Source organism: Delphinapterus leucas, chromosome 14, assembly GCF_059928025.1.
Source record: "Delphinapterus leucas isolate spDelLeu-1000000601 "Yukka" chromosome 14, BTC_Dleu_Yukka2, whole genome shotgun sequence".
In the NCBI taxonomy this organism is placed as follows: Eukaryota; Metazoa; Chordata; class Mammalia; order Artiodactyla; family Monodontidae; genus Delphinapterus; species Delphinapterus leucas.
In genome coordinates, this window is record NC_143142.1 from 7,524,852 (window position 1) to 7,550,775 (window position 25,924).

The 25,924-nt window shown below is 51.1% G+C and overlaps 2 protein-coding genes across 3 annotated transcripts; both read right to left on the reverse strand.

Annotated features, from left to right (window-relative positions):
- Positions 1–191: 191 nt before the first annotated feature.
- Positions 192–4,563, reverse strand: B3GNT4 (UDP-GlcNAc:betaGal beta-1,3-N-acetylglucosaminyltransferase 4). 2 transcript variants are annotated; one of them, XM_089894439.1, is made up of 2 exons: positions 4,461–4,563; positions 192–1,415 (listed from the first exon to the last, which is right to left on the reverse strand). In XM_089894439.1, the coding sequence occupies exon 2, from the start codon at positions 1,405–1,407 to the stop codon at positions 334–336; it is 1,074 nt and encodes a 357-aa protein (XP_089750565.1). In that variant the 5' UTR covers positions 1,408–1,415; positions 4,461–4,563; the 3' UTR covers positions 192–333. The 2 variants fall into 2 exon arrangements, with proteins under 2 accessions (XP_089750565.1, XP_022453616.2); XM_022597908.3 differs by lacking the exon at positions 4,461–4,563 and adding an exon at positions 3,935–4,355.
- LRRC43 (leucine rich repeat containing 43) lies at positions 4,468–24,081 on the reverse strand. The gene is made up of 13 exons (XM_022597901.3): positions 19,809–24,081; positions 18,512–18,772; positions 17,799–17,909; positions 14,112–14,251; positions 11,837–12,075; positions 10,958–11,145; positions 10,016–10,239; positions 9,662–9,803; positions 9,329–9,496; positions 9,051–9,239; positions 8,713–8,749; positions 8,545–8,592; positions 4,468–4,579 (listed from the first exon to the last, which is right to left on the reverse strand). Exons 1-13 carry the CDS (start codon positions 19,899–19,901, stop codon positions 4,476–4,478), a joined length of 1,944 nt encoding a protein of 647 aa, XP_022453609.2. The 5' UTR covers positions 19,902–24,081; the 3' UTR covers positions 4,468–4,475.
- Between the last annotated feature and the right edge of the window lie 1,843 nt (positions 24,082–25,924).

The following is a 25,924-nucleotide window of genomic DNA, read 5'->3' on the forward strand; positions in this document are numbered from 1 at the left end:
TGTTGTATCTAAAGGAGAATAATTTTTTTTTGCATTTAAAAAAGATGTTTGTGTGTGTCTTTCGGAGCCCTAGGCAGCCTCCCTCCTTCACCACCCTCTCCAGACTGGAAGAGCCCCAAGGGGCTCCAGGAGTCCCCCCTATGGAGTGATGGCAGCATTTGCCCATTTAACACATACTGGGACAAGTTAGCCAGGTTTCAGTGTTTTAATCAGAGTTAGCAAGGTTTGGGAGGAGGTTACAAAAACAAAGTCAGCATTTCTTGTAGACCCATCAAGGGCCAGGTTTCAGGGTTCTCGATTTCTCATCATGATTGCAAAATTAAGTCTACTCGCTCAACCCACCCCTCGAAGCTGGGACAAGGGGGCAGCTGCACACTTGAGCCCCTCATCTGTTACCAGTGCCCACATGGTCCACATCTCCAGGGGGCTGAGGCGGTGCACCAGAAGGAGCCCTCTGTACAGGCAGGGGTCCCGAGGGTCCAGGGGCCGCCGTATTCCAAATGTCTTGAAGCCAGCATGGTGCATGGGGCTCACCCCCAGCTTTTTCAGGCACATCCCCACAAAGACGTCATCAATGGGGAAGAGTTCAGACTCTTCCACGGCTGCTTGGAGGTGCTGCACAGTGGCTCTGGACATGACATACCCTCCACCCCCAGCATAGGGTGGGTAGTGGTGGGCCCTATACATGGAGGGTGGGATGAAATATTTGACCTTGGTGTTCCTGTTGGGCAGGGCCTGGCGGATGACATCTCCCACCAGTAGGTCCTGGGCTGGGTCCCAGCCATCCAGGAACTCCAACACATTGGGGACATGGACAAAGACATCATCATCTCCCTTTAGCATGAAATGGGCCTGGGAGCAGACAGCTGCCACCCAGCGCTGCAAGTGCAGCTCCTTGAGTGTCAGGTTGAAAAAGTCCTCAGCAAAGTCCCACTGTAGGATATCATCAAACTCCCGACTCTCGTAGGCCAGCAGCTGGGCTGGGGGCGCAGATCCCGCCACCCCCAGGAGGAACACCAGCTTCAGCTGCCGGCCCTTAGCCCAGCTTCCTGCGCGGCCCCACGTGCTGCGGATGGCCGCACGCCGCTCCACATGGCCAGGCTGTGACTTGATGGCCAGGAGCAGAAAGGTGTCCTCGGCACAGCCCGAAGGCTGCAGCAAGATGGAGAAGTTGCGGCAGTGGCGATAGGTCAAGAAGAGGCGGTGACGGTTAGGCAGGAACAGGGAGGCATTGGCCACCGTGTGGTTGGGTGGACACTGGCTGCGCCGGGGCCCTGGGGGAGCCCAGAAGGGCTGTCGGGCCATGGGGCCCCCCGCTGGGTGGGCCTCCTTCTTCAGGAAGAACAGGCAGCTGAGCAGCAGCACAGCAAGGCTGTACAGGACCAGCCAGCCTACCCTGCGGAACATGGCAGGGCCTGCAAGGAGAGAGCCGGTGAGCGGACTGAGCCCGGCGCCGGCCCGGCCTCCACCTCCCCGGTCCCAAAGAGCAACCCACGGCCCAGCAGCTAGGTCCTTTTATTTATCTTCTACAGCATGTCCTCTGGCTCTTTCCAGAGTCCCTCTCCCAGAGGACAGACCAAACACACCTGCTATGCCAGCCCTCGCTTCCCTTCTGCTGTCATTAGGGGACTCTTGGGTCAACTTTTTCTCCAAAAGGACTTGCAGCCACTTTAAAACTGAGGCACCACAAGTGTTGTCAGCATTTCCCACGAAACTCAAGCACCTAATGAGCTTTAGTGGAAATGGCACAGCTTATTCCCCCAAAAATAAAGTCTAGCGTGGTGGCAGGCCCTGCGTTTCATGTCTCAGCGATGATAGCCCCTGGCACTGCCCTTAGGGAGTTTGCTCCTCCAGGGAGAGGAAACCACTGCAGGGCGGCAGCAGGTGGCGGAAGCCACCACAGAACACACCCAGTTAACACATACTGGTACAAGGTTTGCCTGAAGTAGTTTGGGTTTCCTGGGGAGTCGTTTAAATGGAGCTTTAGGAAAAAAACAAAAAACAACACGCACGGGAAGAGCATGAAAGCAAATAGGAAAGCCATAGACTTGTACCAGGATGGCTCCCCTGCGGCCACCCCTCACCAGTTCTACCGCTTAGGGAGCTCCGGTTTTCTCTCAGCAAGTCTCCCAGCAATACAAAGAGAAAGCTGAGAAATGGTAACTTAGTACAGTAACCTGCCCAAGAGCCACAGTAGCCAGCCATCAGTCCCCTCCTCGTCCCCTCCCCCTGCCGTGTCCTGGTCCAGCTGGCCATCACTTCCATCCAGTCTACCCGCATCAGCTTCATCCCGGTTGTCCCTGCCGCCACTGCCACAAAAGCATCTCTTCTAGCTGCCAGGGATGCAGTGGCAGGCAAGACAGACAGGTCCCAGCTCTCACAAAGAGACCGAGAAACCAGTACGAACTTCAGGGAGTACGGAGAAGAAATTAAAGCAGTGTGATGGAATAGAGTGACCGGAGAGGCTCTTTGAGCGCACGGTAGTTTAGAAAGCCCTCTCTGAAAAAGAACACTTGAGCAAGACCTGAACAAGATAAGGGACCAAACCACATAAAGACCTGGTGGGGGCGGGGGGGGCGCGGTGGGGAGAGTGGGCCGGGCAGAGGGAATAGTTACGTGCAGAGCTCCTGAAGCAGGACAGGAGGTGTGTAGCGTGGCTGGACCGGAAAGAACAAGGAGGAAAGTGCTAGGTGGTGAAGCGGGAGCAGTAGCCTGAGGAGGGTCACGTACAAGACCCATGGGGAAAGTCTGGGGAAAGAGCCTGTGTTTTATTGTAAGCACCACGGAGATACGTCGGAGGATTTAACAGAGGCAGTAATAAGAATTTACATTGTTTGGAAGGTCACTACTGCTGCTGCTTAGATGATGGACTGTGGAAGCGCAAAAGTGGTAACAGGAGACCAGCTAGCAACCTCTTGCATTAGTCAGTAACCAGCCGCAGCTGAGACTACGGTGCGGGCCATGGAGCACGTGAAAACCAGATGGATTTCAGGCGTGGAAAATGGATTTCAGGTGTGGGAGCTACGCCTGCTGTGGGTGAGGGCACCCGGGGAGGGGAAAGAGTGGGGGGCGGGTTGGTGGTGCCACTTACCGAGAAGGGCGCAAAGCCAGCTGTTTGGTTTTGACTTGTGCGTTTCAGAGGCCCAGGCTGAGATGCGCTGTGGACCTGATTTCCCCTTTGTCCTCAGCGCTCCCAATGCACCCAATCCCCCAGGCGCTTCACTGCGGGAACTAACCCGAAGCTCCCCACCGCAGTGGCGGCGGCCGTTCCTCTGCTCCCTACTCCACACACCTGCTTGTGAATCCAATTCAGTACCTGCTAAGCGTAAGCCTCCCTCCGCTCTGTGAGCCCCCAAGCCTGGTCCTTAACCGGCACGGGCTTCAGCGAGTGCACGCCCCCCTCCAAGTGGGTGCTGAGCCCTATGGGTCTGAAATTGCTTCTGGGGTCCTCACAGGGCTCGGTGACCCATCACGCTTTGATGAGGGAAAGGGTCAAGGGCTGGTTCATTCTCTCCACACGACAGCCTCTAAAAGGCTCTTGTGGAGGCGCAAAGGCCCGTGGGGTCGCCAGAGCAAGGACCAGAGCCCCGCGGGAGGACACCCCTCCGGGCCTGAGCACAGCGAGCGGCGCTGCCCGTCGGGGACTCCGGAGCAAGCGCCCCAGGCTGCCCCGCCCACAACCCGCGGCTCCGGCCATTCTCGCCCCAGCGGGGCGAACAGAAGCCGACAAGCAGCAGGAGGCCACCTGGCCCCGACGGTCCACCGCAGGCGGGAGGCCGCTCCCGCGGGGCAGTGCGACCGCGACCCCGCTGCTGCCAAGTCGGCTCCTCCCGCCGGGGGCTCGGCGCCCCTCCGCTTACAGTGGACAGCCGCCTCCCAGCAGCGGGGCTCCAGGCACCCCAGGCCAAACACCGCCCGCCCCTCGCCTACCTACCTGAGCCAAGACGCCGAGCGGACGCAGGCGAGGAGCAAACGCAGGGCAGCCGCGTAAGCACAGCTCTCTCCGCTGGGCGCGGAAGGTGAGCAGGGCTCAGCGGCGACCACTGATCGCTGGCCACGCCCCCGCGCGGCCCACCAACCCAGCGGCGAAGGCCGGGCTTGAGGGCACGGTCTCTGGGGGCGGGCCCGGGGCCGCCGCGGGTCCCCGCCCACCTAGGTCCGCGCAGCTCCCCGCGCACCTGCCGGCTGAGAGGCCCGGCCCTGCGGAGCCCGACCCGGCTCTCCCCGGCCAGCCCCCCGCCTCCTCCGGCCAGCTCTCCTTTCCTCCCTGGCCAGCTCCACCCCCGCTCCCCACGGCCAGGCTCCCCGCTCGCCACGGCCATTCCCCCGCTCCTCCCCAGCCAGGCACTCCCGCCTCCTCCCGGCCAGGCCCCCTCCCCGCTCCTCCCCACGGCCAGCACCCCGCTACCCGGACTCGCGGCGGCGGCTGGACAGACGCGGAGCCGCGGTGTCAGAACAACCTTTAATCCCGCGCCCTACGGGACAAGCCTCCGAAGTGCCTCCTCCGTCGAGTGGCCCTGGATCAGCTGGATCTGGATCTCCACAGTCAGGGGGTCGGGGCGGTAGTCGCTTTCGTACACTAAAACCAAAGATTTTCTTATTTCTGAAGAAATATGAAAGTGTGAATCCGGAGCGATGAGCGGGCTGGCAGTGCCGGGCCATCCCGGGCCAGCTCACGACACGTCCCGGAAACGCAAATGTCACCTCCGCCGTCCCGAGGCGAGCACGGTTTCAGAATCAGATTCCGCCCTCGGGTCTTCACCATAATAAGGAATAAAATTAAATCACATCTAACTAGATCATTTAACACGTCTCAGTTTGAATTACAAGATGAACTAGCTGCTTTTTCTTGGAACATCTTTTTCACTTGAAAGTACGCTGACAAAATATGGTTATTTCGACGTGAATATTTGTCAGATATTTTCTAAAAAAAGAATGAAGCCTGGCACTTCAGGGAAAACAACTGAAAGCATTTTGATAAATACATTTATAACATTTGAACTTTCAAGTAGAAACTAGAACTTTGTAACACTGTATCTGCCACCATGGACTTAACAGTTTTCCAATACTCAAAAGACTTTTCTGATGTTATGGTTGATGATAAAGAACGCGATTTTTGGATAATGGATAAAAAAAAATGTGTCAACAGTTGGAAGATCTGCATAACTCAGTGAACCAGTACTTTACAAATAACAATTGCCAGATGTTAACAATTGTGCATGGGTAAGACAGCCATTCAAAATGCAACGTTAAAAATAAAAGGCAATGTAGACCAATGGATTAATTTAACATAACTGATTATGAAAAATTTCATCCATATAGATTCAGTTTTCACACTGTAACAACCTTTAAAAAACTACTAGTTGTCAAGTCTCATGCAAAGAGGAATATCCACAGTTATTTAAAAGCCTATTAAAATATTTCCCTCTTTTCCAAGTACATGTCCATGTGAGGTTAGATTTTCTTCATACACTTCAACTACAGCAACACATCACAGAGACTGACTGCAGAAGCAGTTATGCAAATATGGCTTCCTCAATTAAGCCAGACATTAAAGAAATTTGCAAAAATGTAAAAAAAAAAAAAAAGTTTTGTTTAAAACCATTTTAACCCAAGGATTCAATCACAAATCTCATGTCCATATTTGTCTGGGTCTTCAATTCCAGTAGTGTTAAGTCCTTTGTTCTTTTTCAAAGTTGTTTTGGCTGTTCTAGATCCTTTGAATTTCTATATGAACTTGAGAATCAGCTTGCTGATTTCTACCAAAAGAAAAAAGAAAAAAAAAAATCCCTCCAGGGTTATGATTGAGATTTTATTGACTGTAGATCAATCTGAGGAAAACCAACATCTTAACAATGTTGAATCTCCTGATTTATGTACATAGTATATATCTCCACCGATTTAGGTCTGGTTTCTCTCAGTAACATTTTATAGTTTTCAACATATAGAACTTCTATTGATAATGCTATTGTAAATGGTATTATTTAAAATTTGTGATATCTGATTGTTCATTGCTCATATACGGAAACATTTTTTGAATACTGACCCTGTATTCTGCAACCCTGTTAAACTCACTTATTAGTTTTAGAAGCTTTTCTAATATATGCATTTAGTGCAATAAATTTCTCTCTAAATACTGCTTTGTTATATCCTACTAATTTTGGCATTTTGTATTTTTATTTCCATTCAGTTCAAAATACTTTCTAATTTCCCTTTTGATTTCTTCTTTGACCCATAGGTTATTTAGAAGTGTGTTATTTAGTTTCTAAAAATTGGGGGATTTTGCAAATATTTTTGTTTAATTCCACTGTAGTCATAGAGGATACTTTATATGACTTGAATTCTTTTAAACTTATTGAGACTTGCTTTATGGCCCAGGTATAGAATATCTCAGTTCTGTGTGCGCTTAAAGAATGTGTGTGTGTGTGTGTGTGATTGGATGGAGTGCTCTGTAGCTAAGCCGTCAGTTAGCTCAAGTTAATTGGCAGAGTGTGATTCAAGTCTTCTACATGCTTATTGATTTTCTATTTGTTCTATCAATTACTTATTTGTGCTGAAATCTCTGAATATAATTTTGGATTTGTCTCTTTCTCCTTGTACTTCTATCAGCTTTTGTTTCATGTATTTTGAAACTCAATGATTAGGTGCATACACGCTAAGGACTGTTACATCCTCCCAATGAACTGACTCCTTTATTATGAAATGGCCCTCTTTATCCCTGGTAATAGTCTTTGCTCTGAAATCTACTTTGTCTGATATTAATGCAGCTACTCCCATTTTCTTTTGATTAGTGTCAGCATGAATATCTTTTTCCATCCTTTTTATTTCTTATATTTTTGTATCTTTATACTTAAAGAGGGTTTCTGATAGGCGGATAGCTTGGTCTTACTTTTTTATCCAATCTGATCATATCTGCCTTTTAACTGGGTGTTTAGACCATTTATATTTCATGTGACTCAATATAATTGGGTTTAAGTCTACCATCTTGCTGTTTTCTATTTATCCCATATGTTCTTTGTTTTTTCTGTTTCCACCTTCAGACTAACTGAATATTTTTATAATCCCTATTTTCTCTCCTTTGTTGGCTTATTAACTATAACCCTTTGTTGTGTTTGGTAATTGCAATCATTGTTGCTTTTGTTATGGTCATCCATTTACAATGCTTGGTGTCAGTTTATTTATCTCTTGTAAAAATAAAATACAGTCTGTGTGTGAAAAAAAAAAAAGGTACAGTTCAGGGGCTTTCAGTATATTTACAATGTTGTGCAACCATCACGGCTCATTTCAGAGCATTTTCATCACCCCAAATGGAAAACCCGCACCCACTAAGCAGTCATGCCCCATTCCCTCCTTCCCCTGCCCCCAGGCAACCACTAATCTACTTTCTGTCTCTATGGATTTGACAATTCTCCACATTTCATATAAAATCGTTATATGGTCTTTTGTGTCTGGCTTCTTTCCCTTAGCATTGAGTTTTCAAGGTTTATCCGTGGTTTAGGACATGTCAGTGCTTCATTCCTCTTTGTGACGGAATAATATCCCATTGTATGGATGGACCACATTTTGTTTATCCTTTCATCCGTTGATAGCCATTTGGGCTGTTTCCACTTTTTGTCTGTTCTGAATCAGACTGCTGTGGTCTTGCTTTAGACTTTTCCAGCAGTCTCCCAGCTGACTGACCTGTCTCCTACCTCTCCCTCCAAGCCAGACAGTTATAAAAATTAAATCTAGGGACTTCCCTGGTGGTCCAGTGGTAAAGAATCCTCCTTACAATGCAGGGGACACGGGTTTGATCCCTGGTCAGGGAACTAAGATCCCACATGCCACGGGGCAACTAAGCCCATGCGCCACAACTACTGAGCTTGCGCGCCTCAACTAGAGAGCCTGCCTGCTGCAAACTACAAAGCCCACGTGCCCTGGAGCCTGCACACCACAACTAGAGAGAAGCCCACGCACCTCAACGAAGATCCCGCATGACTCAACTAAGACCCGATGCAGCCAAAAATAAATAAAATAATCATAAAAAAAAATTAAATCTAAAACTTACCTATTTCAATGCTGCCACTGCCCATACAACAAGTCCAGGCTCCTTATACAGCAAATAAGGGCTAATGTCCTGCAGAAGCAGGACCACCGCTGAGCCAGAAGGACCCTGGACACTCCCAACCCTGGGCCTCCCTACTCACTCCATCCTGGCCCCCAACCCAGAATGCCTGTCCTGCCCATGTCATGACCGCAGCAGGGCTGCAGGGAAGACACAGGGTTTGGTCCTCAGGGTAGACATGGCCCTCCCACCAGCTGGAAGATATGATTCTCCATCCTTCCATTCCTTTGGTCCCAAATCAGGCTGATCCCTCAGCAAGTCCTGCTATATTTGTGCCCTTCCCCAAATTCATATGTTGAAATCCCAGCCCCAAAAGTGATGATATTAGAAGGTGGGGCATTTGGAAGGCGATTACATCATGAGGGCAGAGGGAGACCGCTGGTCCCTTCCGCCACGTGAGGACCCAGGAAGAAGGCGCGAACCAGGAATAGGACTCTCACCTGATGCTGCTGGCAACTTGGTCTTTGACTTCCTGGCCTCCAGAGCAGCTAGAAATAAATGTCTGTTGTTTATAAGCCACCCACGCTGTGGAATTTCACAGCAACCTGAACGGACTAGGACTGGTCCTCAGTAAACACCCCCTGCCCTGTTACCATCACCAGTCTTACCATTTTTAGCTTTCTCACTCTTATTCTTCTTTGAATCCTGAGGGGAAGAACCACAAAATAAGTTCCTTGCTGGAGTGGGGGGATGCTGGGGAAAGGGTGGGTGCTCTCACCCCCGCCAGGGCCTCTCCTGGTCTCCTGGGGAGCAGCTGCCCGACCTGCCCGCTTGCCTGGCCCCTCGCACTCGAGAAGGCCGCCCACCGTGCAGGTGACCCTTGCTGCGTCACCCCTCCAGCACCCCCTCCTGTGGTTCTGGCCCCCCTCCTCCTCCCCGCCTCCCCCTCCCTCCCACAGCCTGGCCAGGCTTCTGTGGGCAGGGGAGGCCAGGGGCACTGCTGTACCCTGTAAAGCGTCAGCCTGTCGGTCTCCAAGGTACGGACCACCCCGAAGTTGCACACGGTGGACATGAATGGCTCCCCGGAGAGCAGGGGCTCCAGGTCCACCGGGCCACTGCCCAGCACCCGGAGGACGGGCGGGTCCTGGCGCAGATCCTTACGAAGCTCCTTCTTCTTCTTGCTCCCCTTCTGCTCCTGTGGGGAGAGGCTGGGCGAGTGGAAGCGGGGAGCAGGGGACCGAGGGAGCAGCCCCCACCCCCCCAGGCCACCCCACACAGAGGCACCTTGGCTGGTTCTTTCTCCCCTTTGCCTGCTTTGTCTTTCCCATCTTTTCCCTTCTTGTCTTTCTCTTCCTTGTCTTTCTCCTTCCCTTTCTTGTCCTTCTCTCCCTTTCCCTTCTTAGCAGCCGAGGGACTGTTGGGGGAAGGCGGCACCGCAGGCCAGGAGAGAATCTAGGGGACAGAAGCTGGGTTGGAGCTAGCCAGGATCTTTCTGGAAAGGCACCGAGACCCTGCCAACAAGGGAGCAGGGCTACAGATGCCCGACAGAAGAGCGGAACAGAGGAGAAGCGGGGCAGAGAAGTCAAAGATGACCCCTGGAGAATTCCAGCCTCCCACCTTCTCCTCCACGATGGTGACGGTGGTCCCTGAAAGCAGGAAGGCCTTGAGCCGCACCAGGTCCTTGAGCACGTGCTGCATCTCGTAGTTGCAGGGGATGACGTCAGACCAGGGCTTGCGGACTGTGCTAAAGAGAACTGTCCTTGGGGAGGGGAGATGGAGACATGGGGGCCATCACCCAGGGGGCTGTGCTGGGGACCAGGGACAAGGCTGGGAGGGCACTTTGAGAAGATGTGCACACGTGGGCACAGCGTGAGGCTGCGGGGTCAGGGAGGGCAGGGGACAGAGTAGAATGCAGAACGATAAACGCAGGTGTGGTCTGGGCCCTGTTCCCAGCCCGGTGAGCATCCTTACCCCGGGGATGGCCAGAGCCGGGGATCCAGGCGCGGCCGCAGCTTGGCCAGCTCTTCTGCAGAGTCCATGGGCCGCGGCAAGGGCGCTGAGGCGCCGGACTCCTCCAGCTCCCCGGACTGGGACTGGGAGGCCAGCCCAGGCCCTACGGAGTCTTCAGCCTCTTTGATGGGCTCTTTGGGAATGTCCTCACCCAGCTGTTCCGTGCTGGGCGGGGGCTTGACGATCTGCCACAGAAGACACGAAAACACATCCAGGGCTGCCGGCCTCAGAGCTCTCACCTGACACTATGCGAACGTGGTGTAAATGGGCACCAGTGTTTGATGGATGTGAAGCAAAGCAAACACGTGGACTTAGGAGGCAGGAAGTTATAAAAAAAAATTACCAGTCCTGTTTTTTTCTGAAAGTTCTATGTTAACAGTAAAAATAGTAACAACTTCCACATGAGCTGGGGACCCTCGTGTATTTTTGGTTCTTTTGGCCACGCCCTGTGGCACATGGGACCTTAGTTCCCTGACCGGGGATCGAACCCGTGCCCCCTGCAATGGAAGCGCAGAGTCTTAACCACTGGCCCGCCAGGGAAGTCCTGGCCCCAGGCATTTCTCCTAGTGGGATGACACCGCTGGGTTTTCTTGTGACAGGAAGGGAGCCAGGAGGTGTAGGGGCAGTTGGAGAACGTGGTGGGGAAGTCAGCAGCCTAGTCGCAAAACTCTGGGCTGCTCCCTTGTTATGTCCTTTGCTCCCATTTCAGGGGGGATGGGAAGGGGTGAACACGGTTGAGAATTACTCCAGCTGCAAGAAACAGGCTGAGCGGAAGCCAGTTTCCTGCTCAGAGTAGGGTATGAATTGGAAAGATCCACGTTAAGGGTTTTCCTGGGTCCCCAAAGCCGTTGTGCCTGCACAGGAGCCCCTGAGGACCCGAGAGCAGAGCCCCCACGGACACACCTCAGCCAGCACGCGGCCGTATTCATCTCCTTCGCCTTCCTCATCTTCCACAAACTCGTATGTTACATAATATCTGTAAGTGATGAAAGGGCCTTGGGGCCCTGGTTCCGGGTCCAAGACCGAGGAGTCCAGAACCCCTCTGACATGTCCAACAGTCACCACTAACCGCGCCTCATGCGCCAGGAGATCTGCAGGGGGGGACGGGCAGGGGTGAGGGGAGCTGCGGGGAGGGACTGGGCAGGCAGACAGCAGGGGAGGGCAGGCGAGCTCAGCTCCTGCCTTCTTTCCTCCGAACAGGGCTGAGCCTCACTCTGCAGACTTGGGTTCGAATCCCAGCTCTACCAAGTTCAACACACCCGTGATTTGGGGTAAGTCTCTTTTGGGCAAGAGGCCACTCTTAAGCCTTGTTTTCCTGACGTGTAAAATGGGAATGGTAGTAGCCTCTTTGCAGTATAGTTACAGATGGAGACTACGTTACCTTAGCCCGTGCTGGTACTCAGTAGGCATAGCTATTTTTATCAATGTTTTGTCACCCTGACCTTGAGAAGGCTCTGGTGCAGCTTGTGCTGTGAGCCACAAGGGGGTGATCTCAAGCCACCACGGACGCCAAGAAACTAATTTAAAGAATGTTTCCCATTTGTCTAGGAAGGGAGGGGACTGTGATGGTCCCAGCCTCCCTACCATTTCTGTCGCCAAATCTCAATCACGACGATCAAAATCTGGGAGAGAACTCTGACCAAGAAGGTGACCTACACCTGACCAGGGTCTGGGTCAGCCAGGGAGCTGGATGACAGACAGACACGTGCAGCCAGTAGGGTGATGGTCGGGCCAGCAGGTCCCCCTAGCCCCCCACCCTGCCCTGCACATCGGCTCCCTCACCCCCGCTGTGGCTGAGCCCACGGAACAGATGCTTCTCGCTGGGTGCCACGGTGATGTCGTCCAGCACGCAGAGGCCAGACAGGCCATCGATGATGAAGCCCCGGTAGCAGGGCACCAGGGCCAGCGGGTTCCCCTGCAGCACGAGCAACCTCAGGCGCCGCAGCGTTCGGAGGCCGGACACCATGCCCTGCAGGTCCGTCAGGTCGTTGAAGCTCAGGTCCAGGGAGATGAGGTTGGGCCTGGAAGGTGAGTGGGACCGCCGGAAGTCAAGAGGCCAGGTAAGCAAAGGGGTGGGGACAGGTAGCTGTGACCTTGCCACGGCACCTGCATCCCCCAGCACCCCGAGTCCCTGATGGACAAGGCCTGGTGCTGAGGACGGGATGGGAGGCTGTGCCCATGCTCGACTCTCAAGCCTTGTGCTGCCCTTGACCTGGGTTAGCCCCCCTGTTGGGAAGGGGTTTCTGGTTCTCCCAGTGGCCTCCCTCCTTACTGTGGCATAGAGGTGGCCACCGCCACATCCTGCCTCTACCGGACTTCTACGTATACAGACCTCTTCTCAGTTAACCGTCTATCTCCCATAGAGCCTAATACGGGGTTGTGCATCTAGAAGGCTCTCAGCAGAGAGGGACAAACTGGCGAGGAAGGTAGAGGGGAGCCTCTGAGCGGAGGAGCAGCGGGTGGGGGTAGGAGAGGTCGGTAAATAGGGGGGCCTGGGAAGAGGGTGCATGAGGCTCGAGGGGTCTAGAAGCTGGAGGACGCTCTCCAGAGTCAGACCGGCGCATGACCACAGGAAGCCATCTGGTTCACTTCCTGGGGGACGTGGGTGAAGAAGAACTGGCCAGTGAGGACAGAGGAGGTGCCCTGCACCCCAACCTGGAGGAGAGGGCCTTCCTGCTGCACAAAGCAGAAAGCAAATCTATTTCAGCTCTGAGAACAGAGGCGCAAAAACAAACAAACAGAACCAAAACCCACGAGGGGACTAAGTACAGTCCCGCCATCACGTGTGACAGCCTCCCAGCTGTGGAGTTCAGGAACGTCAACTCCCCCCCTCCCCCCTCCCATCCTGCCCGCGATGTTGGCCAGCCAGTGACGAAAACACCCGAGAAGAACGTTTCATGCTGACCGGCACACAGATTTTACCCAACATCAGCCTCCCTCAAGAGAACTGGCGGAAACATCAGCAAAATTGATTCGCAGGAAGTGAATCCTTTTAAATTCAAAACAGCAGAAGACGGAGGTTTCACACATGCATGTGTTGCTATGAAATCCATACTCAGCATGAAGCAGGTTACGTTACCGGAAGTCTGTTTTCCAAATCAAAACCCAGAACACTTAGAACTCTGTCCATGGTACGAGTCTGAACTCAGCTGTCACACGAAGTCCAAAGTGTATGTTTCCTTCCTGTGCTACACACCCTGACGGCTGAGGTCAGTGGAGGGAAGGGATCCGGAATTGCACACGGCCAAGGCTGTGAAGACGCAGCTTGGCCAAGAGTAGGGAAAGGGGAGGAAGGAGGAAATTAGGGTCAGAGGGACGGACCTTCCACGAGCACGTTCCCAGGAGGCCTGGGATACAGGGCAGCGATGTTGCCCTGCGCCTCGTGCCCCTTCTGGGCTGTGAAGAAAGGAACAGTCATGAACGTCAGCCTGGGGAAGTGCTGCCCAGGAGGCTGAGCCCCGGGAATCCTCAGAGCTTCTCTGACAGGCCTCCCTGGCTCCGCTTCCTCTGATGGATTTTCACGGATGGTATCTGAGGCCCTGAGACTCCTCAGATCCAGCGTTTCAGTTTCCCACTGCTCACCCACCAAGAAGACAAGGTCTAACCGAGAGCTGTCTGTAGGGCAGCAGTTCTCAGCTGGGGGTGGTTTTGCCCCCCAGTGGACACGTGGTGCTGTCTAGAGACCTGCTGGCTGTCGCAGCTGGTGTGGGGTGGGTGCTACTTGCATCTGGTGGGTAGAGGCCGGGGATTCTCCCCCACCTACGGCAGTGCCCAGGACGGCCCTCACAACCAAGAATTAGCTGGCCTGAGTGTCAACAGAAACCCTGAAGCAGAAGGTCCCCCTCATTCCCACTACCTCTTGGTGTCCTTCCCTGGGCCTCAGGGGGTTTTTTGTTTATTGGGTCAGAGAAATAAATCCTAGGTCCGGACTTAGCAGCCAACCAGGAGTTATTATAGAAAAGAGCAAAGCTGAGTTCTCCAAGTCACCAGCATAGAATGGCCCAAATCTAATGCTCGACCCCTCCCTCCCTCTTTCCACGTGGGGCTCCCGAGTTACCAGTAATCACTGGTGACGTATAGACTCTCCAGGGGGCCCAGAAGCTTGTTGTGACCCAACCCCAAGTGCTGGAGCCTTGGGGGTGGGCAGGTGCACAGACACTCCATGCTGGTCATCTTGTTGCCGTAGAGCTCCAGCACCTGCGACGCGGGTGGAAAGACAGCCCGTGAGCCCAGACAAAACGGAACCCACTCCCTGCTTCCACCCTGGGCAACTCAGGAGAGGAATTACGAAGTACTCATGCCTCATCTCCCTGTGCCCACCTGGACCCCCTTCTAAGAATCCTGGAAGAAAATATTCCCGCAGCAGGTGTCAGAAAGTTTCTTTTCCGATGAAAAGACAACCCTCAGAAAGGGAGAAAATATTTGCAAATGAAGCAACTGACAAAAGATTAATATCCAAAATATACAAACAGCTCATGCAGCTCAATATTAAAAAAACCAATAACCCAATCAAAAAATGGGCGGAAAACCTAAATAGACATTTCTCCAAAGAGAACATACAGATGGCTAAGAGGCACAAGAAAGTATGCTCATCACTAATTATTAGAGAAATGCAAATCAAAACTACAATGAGGTATCATCTCACACCGGTCAGAATGGCCATCATTAAAAAAAATCTACAAACAGGGCTTCCCTGGTGGCGCAGTGGTTAGAAATCCACCTGCCAATGCAGAGGACACAGGTTCTGAGCCCTGGTCCTGGAAGATCCCACATGCCGTGGGGCAACTGGGCCTGTGCGCCACAGCTACTGGGCCTGCGCTCTAGAGCCCACGAGCCACAACTGCTGAGGCCCGTGTGCCTAGAGCCCGTGCTCCGCAACAAGAGAGGCCGCCGCAATGAGAGGCCTGCGCACCGCAATGAAGAGCAGCCCCCACCCTCCACAACTAGAGAAAAACCCGCACGCAGCAACGAAGACCCAACACGGCCAAAAATAAATAAATTTTTAAAAAATCTACAAACAATAAATGCTGGAGAGGGTGTGGAGAAAAGGGAACCCTCTTGCACTGTTGGTGGGAATGTAAATTGATACAGCCACTATGGAGGTACCTTAAAAAACTAAAAATAGAATTACCATACAACCCAGCAATCCCACTACTGGGCATATACCCTGAGAAAACCATAATTCAAAAAGACACACGCACCCCAATGCTCATTGAAGCACTATTTACAGTAGCCTGGACATGGAAGGAACCTAAGTGTCCATCAACAGAGGAATGCATAAAGAAGATGTGGTACATATATACAATGGAATATTACTCAACCATAAAAAGAACGAAACTCGGTCATTTACGGAGACGTGGATGGACCTAGAGAGTGTCATACAGTGAAGTAAGTCAGAAAGAGAAAAACAAATATCACATATTAATGCATATATGTGGAATCTAGAAAGATGGTATAGATGATCTTATTTGCAAAGCAGAAATAGACACAGATGTAGAGAACAAATGTATGGCTACCAAGGGGGAAACTGGGGGTGGTAGGAATTGGGAGATTGGGATTGACATATATACACTATTGATACTATGTATAAAATAGGTAACTACTGAGAACCTACTGTAGAGCACAGGGAACTCTACTTAATGCACTGTGGTGACCTAAATGGGACCAAAATCCAAAAAAGAGGTGATATATGTATACGTATAACTGATTCATTTTGCTGTACAGTAGGAACTAACACAACATTGTAAAGCAACTATACTGCAATAAAAATTAATCTTAAAAATTTTTTTAAAAGTTTCTTTTCCTGTTGTGAAGGAAACTTTAAAATATGGAGTGGAGGTGATGTCAGAGAGAGTGGGAAAGGAAATGAGTTAACACTTTTAAAATATTTATTTTTATTTTTGGCTGTGTTGGGTCTTCGTTGCTGCGCGTGGGCTTTCTCTAGTTGCGGCGAGCGGAGGCTACTCTTCATTGCGGTGTGCGGGCTTCTCATTGTGGTGGCTTTTCTTGTCGCGGAGCATGGGCTCTAGGCGCACAGGCTCAGTAGTTGTGGTGCACGGGCTTAGTTGCTCCGCGGCACGTGGTATCTTCCCGGGCCAGGGCTTGAACCTGTGTCCCCTGCATTGACAGGCAGATTCACAACCACTGCGCCACCAGGGAAGCCCCGAGTTAACATTTTTGCAATTTCTCGACTCATGGCAGTTGTCTCTCGGAAAGCCAAAGGGCCCCTGGCTGGAATAGGGAATAAACCCAAAAATAACAGGTTCTTGTATTTCTCCTCCAAGGCCTTGCCCGCTTTCTTCTTGAGCCCAGTACTGAGCCATACTTCTGAGCCTCTTCTGCCACGAAATCTACTAGTCTCAGCATTTAATTTAAAATTGAGACCACTTTGATATGCTCAGCTGAAGACTCGTCATAAAGCCTGGCCTACCTCTTTTTGGGGCTTCCCTGGTGGCACAGTGGTTAAGAATCTGCCTGCCAGGCTTCCCTGGTGGCGCAGTGGTTGAGAGTCCGCCTGCCGATGCAGGGGACACGGGTTCGTGCCCCTGTCCGGGAGGATCCCATGTGCCGCGGAGCCGCTGGGCCCGTGAGCCATGGCCGCTGAGCCTGCGCGTCTGGAGCCTGTGCTCCGCAACGGGAGAGGACGCGGCAGTGAGGGGCCCACGTACCGCAAAAAAAAAAAAAGAAAAGAAAAAGCATCTGCCTGCCAATGCAGGGGACGTGGGTTCGAGCCCTGGTCTGGGGAGATCCCACATGGCCGTGGAACAACTAAGCCCGTGAGGCACAACTACTGAGCCTGTGCTCTACAGCCCGTGAGCCACTACTGAGCCAGCGTGCCACAACTACTGAAGCCCGTGCGCCTAGAGCCGTGCTCCGCAACAAGAGAAGCCACCGCAATGAGAAGCTCGCGCACCACAACGAAGAGTAGCCCCCGCTCGCCGCAACTAGAGAAAGCCCACGCGCAGCAGTGAAGACCCAACACAGCCAAAAATAAATAAATTTATTAAAAATAAAGTATTCTTAAAAAAAAAAAAAGCCTGGCCTACCTCTTTTTAAAACTTTTTTATTGTGGTAAAATATATATAATTTGCCATTTCAACCCTTTTTAAGTGGACAATTCAGCAGCATTAAGTACATTCACTTAACGTACAACCATCGTTACTATCCATTTCCAAAATTTTTCATTACTCAAACAGAAACTGTGTACCCATTAAGCTATAACTCCCCAATCCTTCCCCCTGGTAAGCACTAATCTACTTTCTGTCTCTATGGATTTGCCTCTTCTAGATATTTCATGCAGTGCAATCATCTAATATGTGGCCTTTTGTGTCCGGCCTCCTTCATTCAGCATCACGTTTTCAAGGTCATCCATGTTGTACATAGGTCATTCCTTTTTATGATGGATTTTGCCGCTCCATTCATCTGCTGGTAACAAGCGGGCTGTGTCCACCTGTTGGCTATTGTGAATAGCACTGCTGCGAACACGGGCGTACAGGAATCTGTCTGATTCCTGCCTTGTATTCTTTGGGGTGTATACCTAGGAAGGGAATTGCTGGGTCATGTGGAAATTCTAGGTTTAACTTTTTGAGGGATCCGGCCTACCTCTCCAAAGCCTGAGGCTGGCCCTTAGCACAGTCACGATGGCCAAACATTCTGTGGGGTGGGGGGTGGGGGGGCAGAGGAGGGGCAGGGCCTCTGGGCAGCATTGGCTCCAAGACCTGGAATGGAACCTGGGCTCCTTTACCTTGAGAGTTGGGGGCAGGTTGGTGGTGTCAATCTCCTTGATTTGATTAGCACTCAGCACCAACTCTTCAAGCTTCACAAATTTCAGGAGGTCGTTGTCCACCAGGCTCACCTGGAAGGGAGGAAAGGGAGCACAGAGCTCCAGTGCGTGGGGTGGCCCTGGAGTGAGGACAGCAATGGCACGCGCACCGCCCCACACCCCAAACCCTTTCTTCTCTTGCGCGCCTTTCCTGCCAGGATTCGAGTGCCTCGGCCGCCGCAGTGGCCTGTCACCTCTCAACCCTCACCCCTCCTCTGACTGTAGGTGTTGGACAACTTCCAGCTCATGTCCTGTGTCCCTTGTTGGACTGTCAGCGCCTGAAGCCAGGAATCCCATCTTCTCCGCTGTCTACCCCAGAGCCACAGTGAATCCTATGGTCTTAAGGAAGCATTCTAGTTTACACCCAGCAGGGTCAGACCAGAAGCTTCAGGGGTCTGTCTGTGAATCCTCAGTTGACTTTGGCTTCAAGGACATTAGGGGCCCTTCCCGGCTGGGCCTGCCTTCTCTGGGGTAACAGACTAGGCCACCTCGCCAGGATTGTTGGCCCTGCTCTGTGGACAAGCTGGTGAGATTAATCAGGGGAGGGCAGAGCTAGGTCTTACCACCAAGGCCTGTAAGGGGAATGGCCCCCCCTAACACCAACCCTGTACCTGGTGTTCGCCCCCAGTGCTCACCTGCTTGTCCACCACCCGTAGCGACCTGAAGTAGGTGTAGAAGAAGCTGTCTTTGAGCATCAGGGGATTCTGGATGGCCAGCTCTCTCAGAAAACGGTCCTCAGCGCTCGAGCCCTCCAGCAGGGCCCAGGGTGAGTGGGGGCTGCAGACCAGGCCCAGCAGGGCATCCACCGTCTCCTCCCCGGGGCCCACAGCGTCCTCCTCTCGGGGGATCAGCTCCCGCCATGCTCGGTAAGTTTGAGGAAGAAAGCGCAACTTATTCTGCAGAGGTGGAGGCAGAGAATTTCTCTCGTTATGACTCAGCCCCTCTCAAGGACTCAAAACTCTCAAAATGGAATCGATTGTTAAACAGGACAATCAGGGAGAGTTTAGAAGCCGGGAGGTGCAAAAGGCAATCTGTGGGCTGTAACGAGCCAAGGAAAGGTTTTTGAAGAAGAGGCGGCAAGCCTGCAAAGGTAGATTCAGAACCTTTAGATGCCATAAGTGGAGGATGAAAGATTTCGGTCCTGGAGTTTACTCTCTCCCACTCCTTCCTCTTGAGAGACATCTATGAAACCCCCAAGTTCAGCACAATGCCAGGCACATAGTAGGTGCCCAATCCATGTTTGTTGTTGAAACAAATAAATTAGTTCCTTGATTGGTATCTCAGTTTTCTCTTCTATGAAACTGGACACCAGCCGACAAGAGTAGGTGGGGCCCCAGCTTCCCACCAAGTCCCCGGGAACCCTTCAGGACTCAAGACTTCCGGGCACACCTGGGAAGCCCCGGGTTCTCAATGTCATGCTCCTTGTGCACTTAGGTGATGAGGATGGCCCCTGCGGCCACAGCACAGCAGGGTCCTAACTGCAAACCTTGCTCTCAGGATGAGCTTTTCACCCCAAAGGAGCCCGGTGTCTTTAAGACAGCCAGGCGCCTGCCCCAGATCCGCCTGATGCGCTCAGGATGGGGTCCTGCTCTGGTGGTGGGGGGGGGGGGGTCCCTGCCCTCCACCCTGCGTCAGCGCCCACAGGCCCCGGGGGGCCTATCCCGTCCACCCCTGCAGTGTCCCTGTTCCCACAATCCATCCCCATCCCCCCACCACCCCGGTCAGGACGCTCCCTAAACGTCCAGACGCAAACATCCTCTCAGGTTTCTCCAGACCAGCCAACTCCTGGGGCTGGCGGCCCGCTCAGCACCCGGGGCCAGCACCACCCCGACCCCGCTCTCCGCCCCTAGGCCCCGGCCTGGCCCCTGGTCAGTCCCCTCCGTCCCCCAGAGCCCCGAGCCCCTCCTCCAGCCGCCCCGCCAGCGCCCGCACCCAGCTGCCCGTGCCGCACGGGAACTCGTGCAGACACAACTTCCGCAGGTGCTCCCGGACCGCGGCGCTCACTGTCAGGGCGGGCGGCTCCATGATCGCGTGTTCTCCACGCCACCCGGTTGCTAGGCAACCTCCAGGACGCGCGCGTGCGCCAGGGCCGGGCGCGTGCTCAGGCAGGCGGGGGCGCGCGGCCGCGCCGGCCCTCGTGAAACCGACTACCTCCCCTTGCGGGCGAACTTTTCCCCAGCCAGGAATCTGAGACCCCGACTCAGCCCCACGTGCGCTGGGTTAAAAATACACTTCCCCACCGCAGCCTGGAGGTTATAACCTTGGGGGGCCCCAGCAGGTACTGAGCGCTTCCCAGTTGTTAATCTGTTTCTATTTCTCCTCCGAAGCCCCCTCGGAATAAAGTGTTAACTCTCATCCCTGTTTGGCAGAACTGGAGAGGAGAAATGAGCCCAAGGCCGAATAATCTGAACGCTCTCATCAGTGGATTCCAAGGTGGATCTCTTTAATCCCTGAGTCAGGGGTTTTAATCACTGCCCAACTATACAACCCGTTTAGCACCAAGGCCCCATTTCAGACTCGTCCAATCTCATTCATCTCTCCATCCTCCCAGCACCTAGCACACTGCCCGACATTCTAGGGACTCCTGGGCACCGGTTCGTGAAATTAATGGGGTAAGATGATTCTGGTTCCTATAATTTGGAAAGGCAACTTCTTGATTGAGATCTAATTTACATAACTAAAATTCACACGTTTAAAGTGTACAATTCTGTAGGTTTTTGTATATTCACAGGGCCACTATATTCATAGTGCAGCTGTCACTGTAATCTAATTTTCAACGTTTTCCTCACCCCAAAAGGAAGCACCACCCATTAGCAGTTAAGCCCCCCCCCCCATTGGCCCAGTCCCTGTCAACCACCAATATGCTTTCTTTCTCTGTATCTGCATCTTCTAGATATTTCATGTAAGTGGAGTTATACAGTATTTGTCCTTCCATGACTGGCTTCTTTCACAGCATAACGGTTTCAAGGTTCATCTGTGTTGTAGCATGTGTCAGAACTGCATTCCTTCCTATGGCTGAATAATTTTCTGTATATGGGTAGAAGGCATTTTGTTTATCCATTCATCAGTTGATGGACATTTGAGTTGTTTCCACTTTTTGACTCTTACGAATAATGCTGCTGTGAACATTCGTGTACAAGTTTCGTATAAACATATGTTTTCGTTTCTCTTAGGTAGATACCTAGGAATGAAATTGCTGGGTCATATGGTAACTCTATGTTTAACTTTTTTTTTTTTTTTGGCTGCATTGGATCTTCGTTGCTGCGCACGGGCTTTCTCTAGATGCAAGCAGAGGCTACTCTTCGTCGCGGTGCTCAGGCTTCTCCGGTGGCTTCTCTTGTTGCGGAGCATGGGCTCTAGGCGCACAGTAGTTGTGTCACGCAGGCTCAATAGTTGTGGCTCGGGGGCTCTAGAGCGCAGGCTCAGTAGTTGTGGCACACAGGCTTAGTTGCTCCGCGGCATGTGGGATCTTCCCAGACCGGGGATGGAACCTGTGTCCCCTACATTGGCGGGTGGATTCTTAACCACTGTGCCACCAGGGAAGTCCTATGTTTAACATTTTGAGGAAATGCCAAACTGTTTTACACAGAAGCCGCACCATTTTACATTTCTACCAGCAATATACGGGGGTTCCAATTTTTTCATATCCTCACCAACACTGATTATTTTACGTTTACAAAAACTATAACCATCTTAATAGGTGTGAAGTGGTAGCTCATTGTGGTTTTTATTTGCAGTTACCTGATGCCTGACTAATGATATTGAACAGCTTTTCATGTGCTTATTGGCCACTTGTGTATCTTCTCTGGAGAAATGTCTATCCAAATACTTTGGTCATTTTTAAATTGGGTTGTCTTTTTACTGTTTTTATATATTCTGGATACTAGCCCCCTGTCTTGAACATGATTTTCTCCCATTCTGTGGCTTGTCTTTCACTTTCTTGGTAGTGTCCCTTGACAAACAAAAGTGTTTAATTTCGATGAGATGTAATTTATGTTTTTTCTTGGTTGCTTGTGCTTTTTGTGTCATTTTAAGAAACAATTGCCTAGGAACTTCACTGGTAGTCCAGTGGCGAAGACTCTGCGCTCCCAATTCCGGGGGCCCGGGTTCAATCCCTGGTCAGGGAACTAGATCCTGCACGCTGCACTGAAGATTACACGCCGCAACTAAGACCCAGTGCAGCCAAATAAATAAATATTTTAAAAAATAGTAAGAAGAAACCACTGCCTAATCCAGAAAATTGAGTTTTGAGCATTCTTTATACATTCTGCTCACAACTCCTTTGTCAGATTTGTGTTTGGTAAACATTTTCCTCCTAGTCTAGGCTTGTCTTTTCTTCCTCTTAACAGGGTGTTTAGAAGAGAAAAAAATTTTTTAATTTTGAGGAAGTTCAATTTGTTGATTGTGATCCTTCCAAAAACACCCACTCTTGTGGACATCTGTCATTCTTTTTGACTGTCCTATATTAGAACACCTTTACTGCTATTAGAAAAATTTTCCAAAACTGGGAAATAAGACAAAAAGGGAGCCACCTGTCATTTTAAAGAATAAAACCAATATCCAAGAATCTACAGTGATATAAACACATCAAAGAGATGAACCAGGGAGGACTCCTGGGGTTTTGGTAACACAACTGGGTGGTTTTACTTTTTCCTCAATTCCAAAACCACCACAATATGGCTTCTGCCTCCCCAACAATTTATTCAAACTCCCCTAGCAAAGTTCCCAGTGACCTCATATTCTCAAACCTAGTGTATCTCTTCAGCCTTTATCTTATCTGACCTCTCCGCAGCTTTTGCTGGTGCCAATCGTTTACTCCTTCTTGAAAACCACTTCTCATCTTGTTCCATGACCACATGTTTTTCTAGTACATTTCTTTCCCTCTTGAGGATGTCTCCTCGGTGTTTTAGACTAAATCCTCTTCCTGTACCTGTTCCGTTAATGGAGGTGTGCCCCAGGGCTCCACACTTGACTTACACAACTCACACTGGTCCTCTCTTGTAGGCTTATAGTTTTATCAACACAATATACAGGTGGCACCCAAATGGATGTCTCTGGTTCCTTCCTTCAAGCTCCATATCCAAATGTCCAGTGGCCTGCTGTACATCTTCACCTGAGGGTTCCGTAACACTTCCACCTCCCCATGTCAATAACTGAATTCTTCACAGCACCCGAGCCCTGTAATCCTCTCTCAGTTTTGAGCAACACCATCTATTTAGTTGCCCAAACAAGAGACCTGGAAGTCGTCCTCAATTCCTCCCTTTCCATTATCCCTAGATCCAACCAATCACCTCCTAAACACTGGATTCTACCTCTTACAGATTTCAGCAATCTGTCCACACATCTTCATCTCCACTCTCACTATTACCCCGGTTCAGATCCTGGTCTTTGGCTATGTCGAGTTTGAGGTCCAGCTGATATCCATTGGGCAGTTGGACATTTAGATCTGAAGGAGAGAGACATTAAAGTGTGAGGAACAGACCAAGCGTGGGGCCCCTGGAGGCATGTCCATTAAACGGCCAAGCAGGAAGATGATTCAGCCTCAGAAGGCACTGTCTGAGGCTGATATCCAAAACATATCAGGAGGGGACCTCCCTGGTGGTACAGAGGTTAAGACTCCCTGCTCCCAATGCAGGGGGCCCAGGTTCGATCCCTGGTCAGGGAACTAGATCCCACATGCCACAACTAAAAGATCACGCATGCCACAACTAAATACCTGGTGCAGCCAAATACATAAATAAATATTAAAAAAAAATATATATATATATATCAGGATAACGTCATGAAAGGAGAGGGGAAAAAAAGTTTTCAAGGAGGAAGTAGTTGGCATTATTGCATACCATGAAGGGATTAAGTCAAACAAAGGCTGAAAAGAACCCAGTAACATTGACAATATGAGGTCACTAGAGACTATACCGGTTCTCACAAATACCATAAATTTAGCAGTTTAAGACCACAAAGTTACTGTCTTACAGTTTCTGTAGGTCAGGAGTCCAGCAGGGTGTAACTAGATTCTATTCTCTCCTTGGCGTCTTACCAGGCTAAAGTCAAGGTGTCAGCTGGAGCTGCAGTTCTCACCTGGGACGCAGGGACCTCTTCCAAGCTCACGGGTTGTTGGCCAAATTCATTTTCTTCCCCTGCTTTCCACCTGGCCCCCTCCATCTTCAAGCCAGCAATGGCAGTTGAGTCTTTCTCATGCTTTGAGTCTCTCTCACTTCTTCTTCTTCCTTCCTCTTCGTTTTTAAGGCTCATGTGACAACCTTGGACCCACCTGGTAGTCAACCTATCTTAAGGTCAACTGACTAGTAACCTGAGTTACATCTGCAAAGTCCCCTCTGCCATGTAATGTAACATAATTGTGGGAGTAAACACCAGAGGGTGAAAGTCATGGGGCCAAAATGTTACCTACTGTGGACTTTTCTAGAGGGTTTTGAATTATTGGGATGAAAACCATATTGTGGCAGTTTGGGGAGTGAGGTAAAAATGAGTCTAGATCTCTCTGTCAAGAAGCTTGGATAAGAAGAGGAAAGACGGCAACGATTACAGGGGGACTTGGGTTAAGGGTGGAAGGGGGTTGCTGGCTGTCTCTTCCGTTGTGCACTGGGTTCTATGAACCACCCAGGTCCGACCTCATCTCTGAGCTCTTGACTTTTATCCAATGGCTGGCTTGACATTAAATAGATGCCCAGTGGGCATCTCGAACTCAACTCATTGCAAACAGGACTCTTGATTTCTCATCTCCAGACTTTTCCCCCATGGCACATTAACCACTCACCCGCTTTATCAAAATCCCAGGAGTCGTCCTTGATTCCTCTCTTCAGTTCATCTGCACACCAGTTCACCAGCCAGCTCTGTAGACTCCATCTTCATCCACTCCACCCTAATCCAAGCCACCATCATCTCTCTCCGAGACTGCTTCATAACCTTCTAACTGGTTCCTCTGCTTCCATCTTGGATCACACAGTCCATTCTCTGCTCAGCAGCCTACACCATTCTCACCCTTTAAAGTACACCAGAGCCTATATTTTCCCAGCTACAGCCATGCAGTGGTGCCTTATCACACTTGGAATTAAACCCAAGTTCTTTAAAGCCCTCTGTGACCTGGCCTCTGCCCAGCTCTCCACCACCCTCTCCTTCTCTCACTTCACTCCAGCTTACCATGACCTGCTTCCCACTCTCAGACACGTCAAGCTCATTTTTGCACTAGGGTCTCCCCTGCTTGGAACACTCTTTCCCCAGATCCCCAGAAGAAGCAGGCTCCTTCTCATCTTTCAGGTCTCAGCTTCAACGGCATCTCATCTGAGAGACTTTTCCTGATCCCCTGACTTAGAGTATGTCACCCATCAATCTCTATCTCATCCCTTGTTTTATTTGTATGGCTCTTTTCATTACCTGTTACATTCTTGTTTATTAATGGTGTTTGTTGTCTGCTCCTTGCCCACTAGAACACCAGCTCCCTGAAGGCAAAGATCTTGTCTAACTTTTTTGCCGTCATTTCTGAGACCCGAGAAGAGTATCTGGTCAAAGTTGGCACTCAAACTACGAATAAGTGATTTCAACAAATAACTCTGGAGCATGGATTCTGGTTCTAGGCCTCCGGTTGCAAAGACACCATGGAGAATCCAATGATGTTCAAGGCCAAGCAGAGTGGAGATGAAGGCTTTGACTCACCACGTTCATGGTGGTTATCAGGGCCTTCCCCATGTTCTGGCATGGGCACGCTTCAGAAATTTCCAGAGATAATACATTTTACAAACTTCATGCCAGCTTTACGCCTACACGTGCTTACCATGACCCTCCCCAGAAATTCCCTGTGGAGCACTGACCCTCAACTCCGGTTAGTCACATGTTCCTTGGGGGTTGTGCCTGTCCACCCCGGGATCTAGTCAAATCAACAAGCTCTTTCCAAGAAGAAATGGCAAAGACGTGTACGCCTTCCTGTGTGTGCCTGTGTGTATCTGTACTGAATCAGGCGTCTGCCCACCTTGAGGGTAACACCAGCGTTTCCTTCCAGCCCTGCTTTCACCCAGCCTTGGGTGGCAGACTTT

Excerpts from the sequence above, each read along its gene's own strand:
- LRRC43 (XM_022597901.3), bottom strand. The coding sequence starts at position 19,901 with ATGGAGCCGCCCGCCCTGACAGTGAGCGCCGCGGTCCGGGAGCACCTG. Across the intron at positions 18,773-19,808 it reads CGTGCGGCACGGGCAGCTGG|AATAAGTTGCGCTTTCTTCC; the intron begins GTGCGGGCGCTG and ends CCACCTCTGCAG. Across the intron at positions 8,750-9,050 it reads ACAGGCTGACGCTTTACAGG|GATTCAAAGAAGAATAAGAG; the intron begins GTACAGCAGTGC and ends TCTTCCCCTCAG.
- B3GNT4 (XM_022597908.3), bottom strand. The coding sequence starts at position 4,322 with ATGGCCGTGGCGAGCGGGGAGCCTGGCCGTGGGGAGCGGGGGTGGAGC. Across the intron at positions 1,416-3,934 it reads CGCTCGGCGTCTTGGCTCAG|GCCCTGCCATGTTCCGCAGG; the intron begins GTAGGTAGGCGA and ends CTCTCCTTGCAG.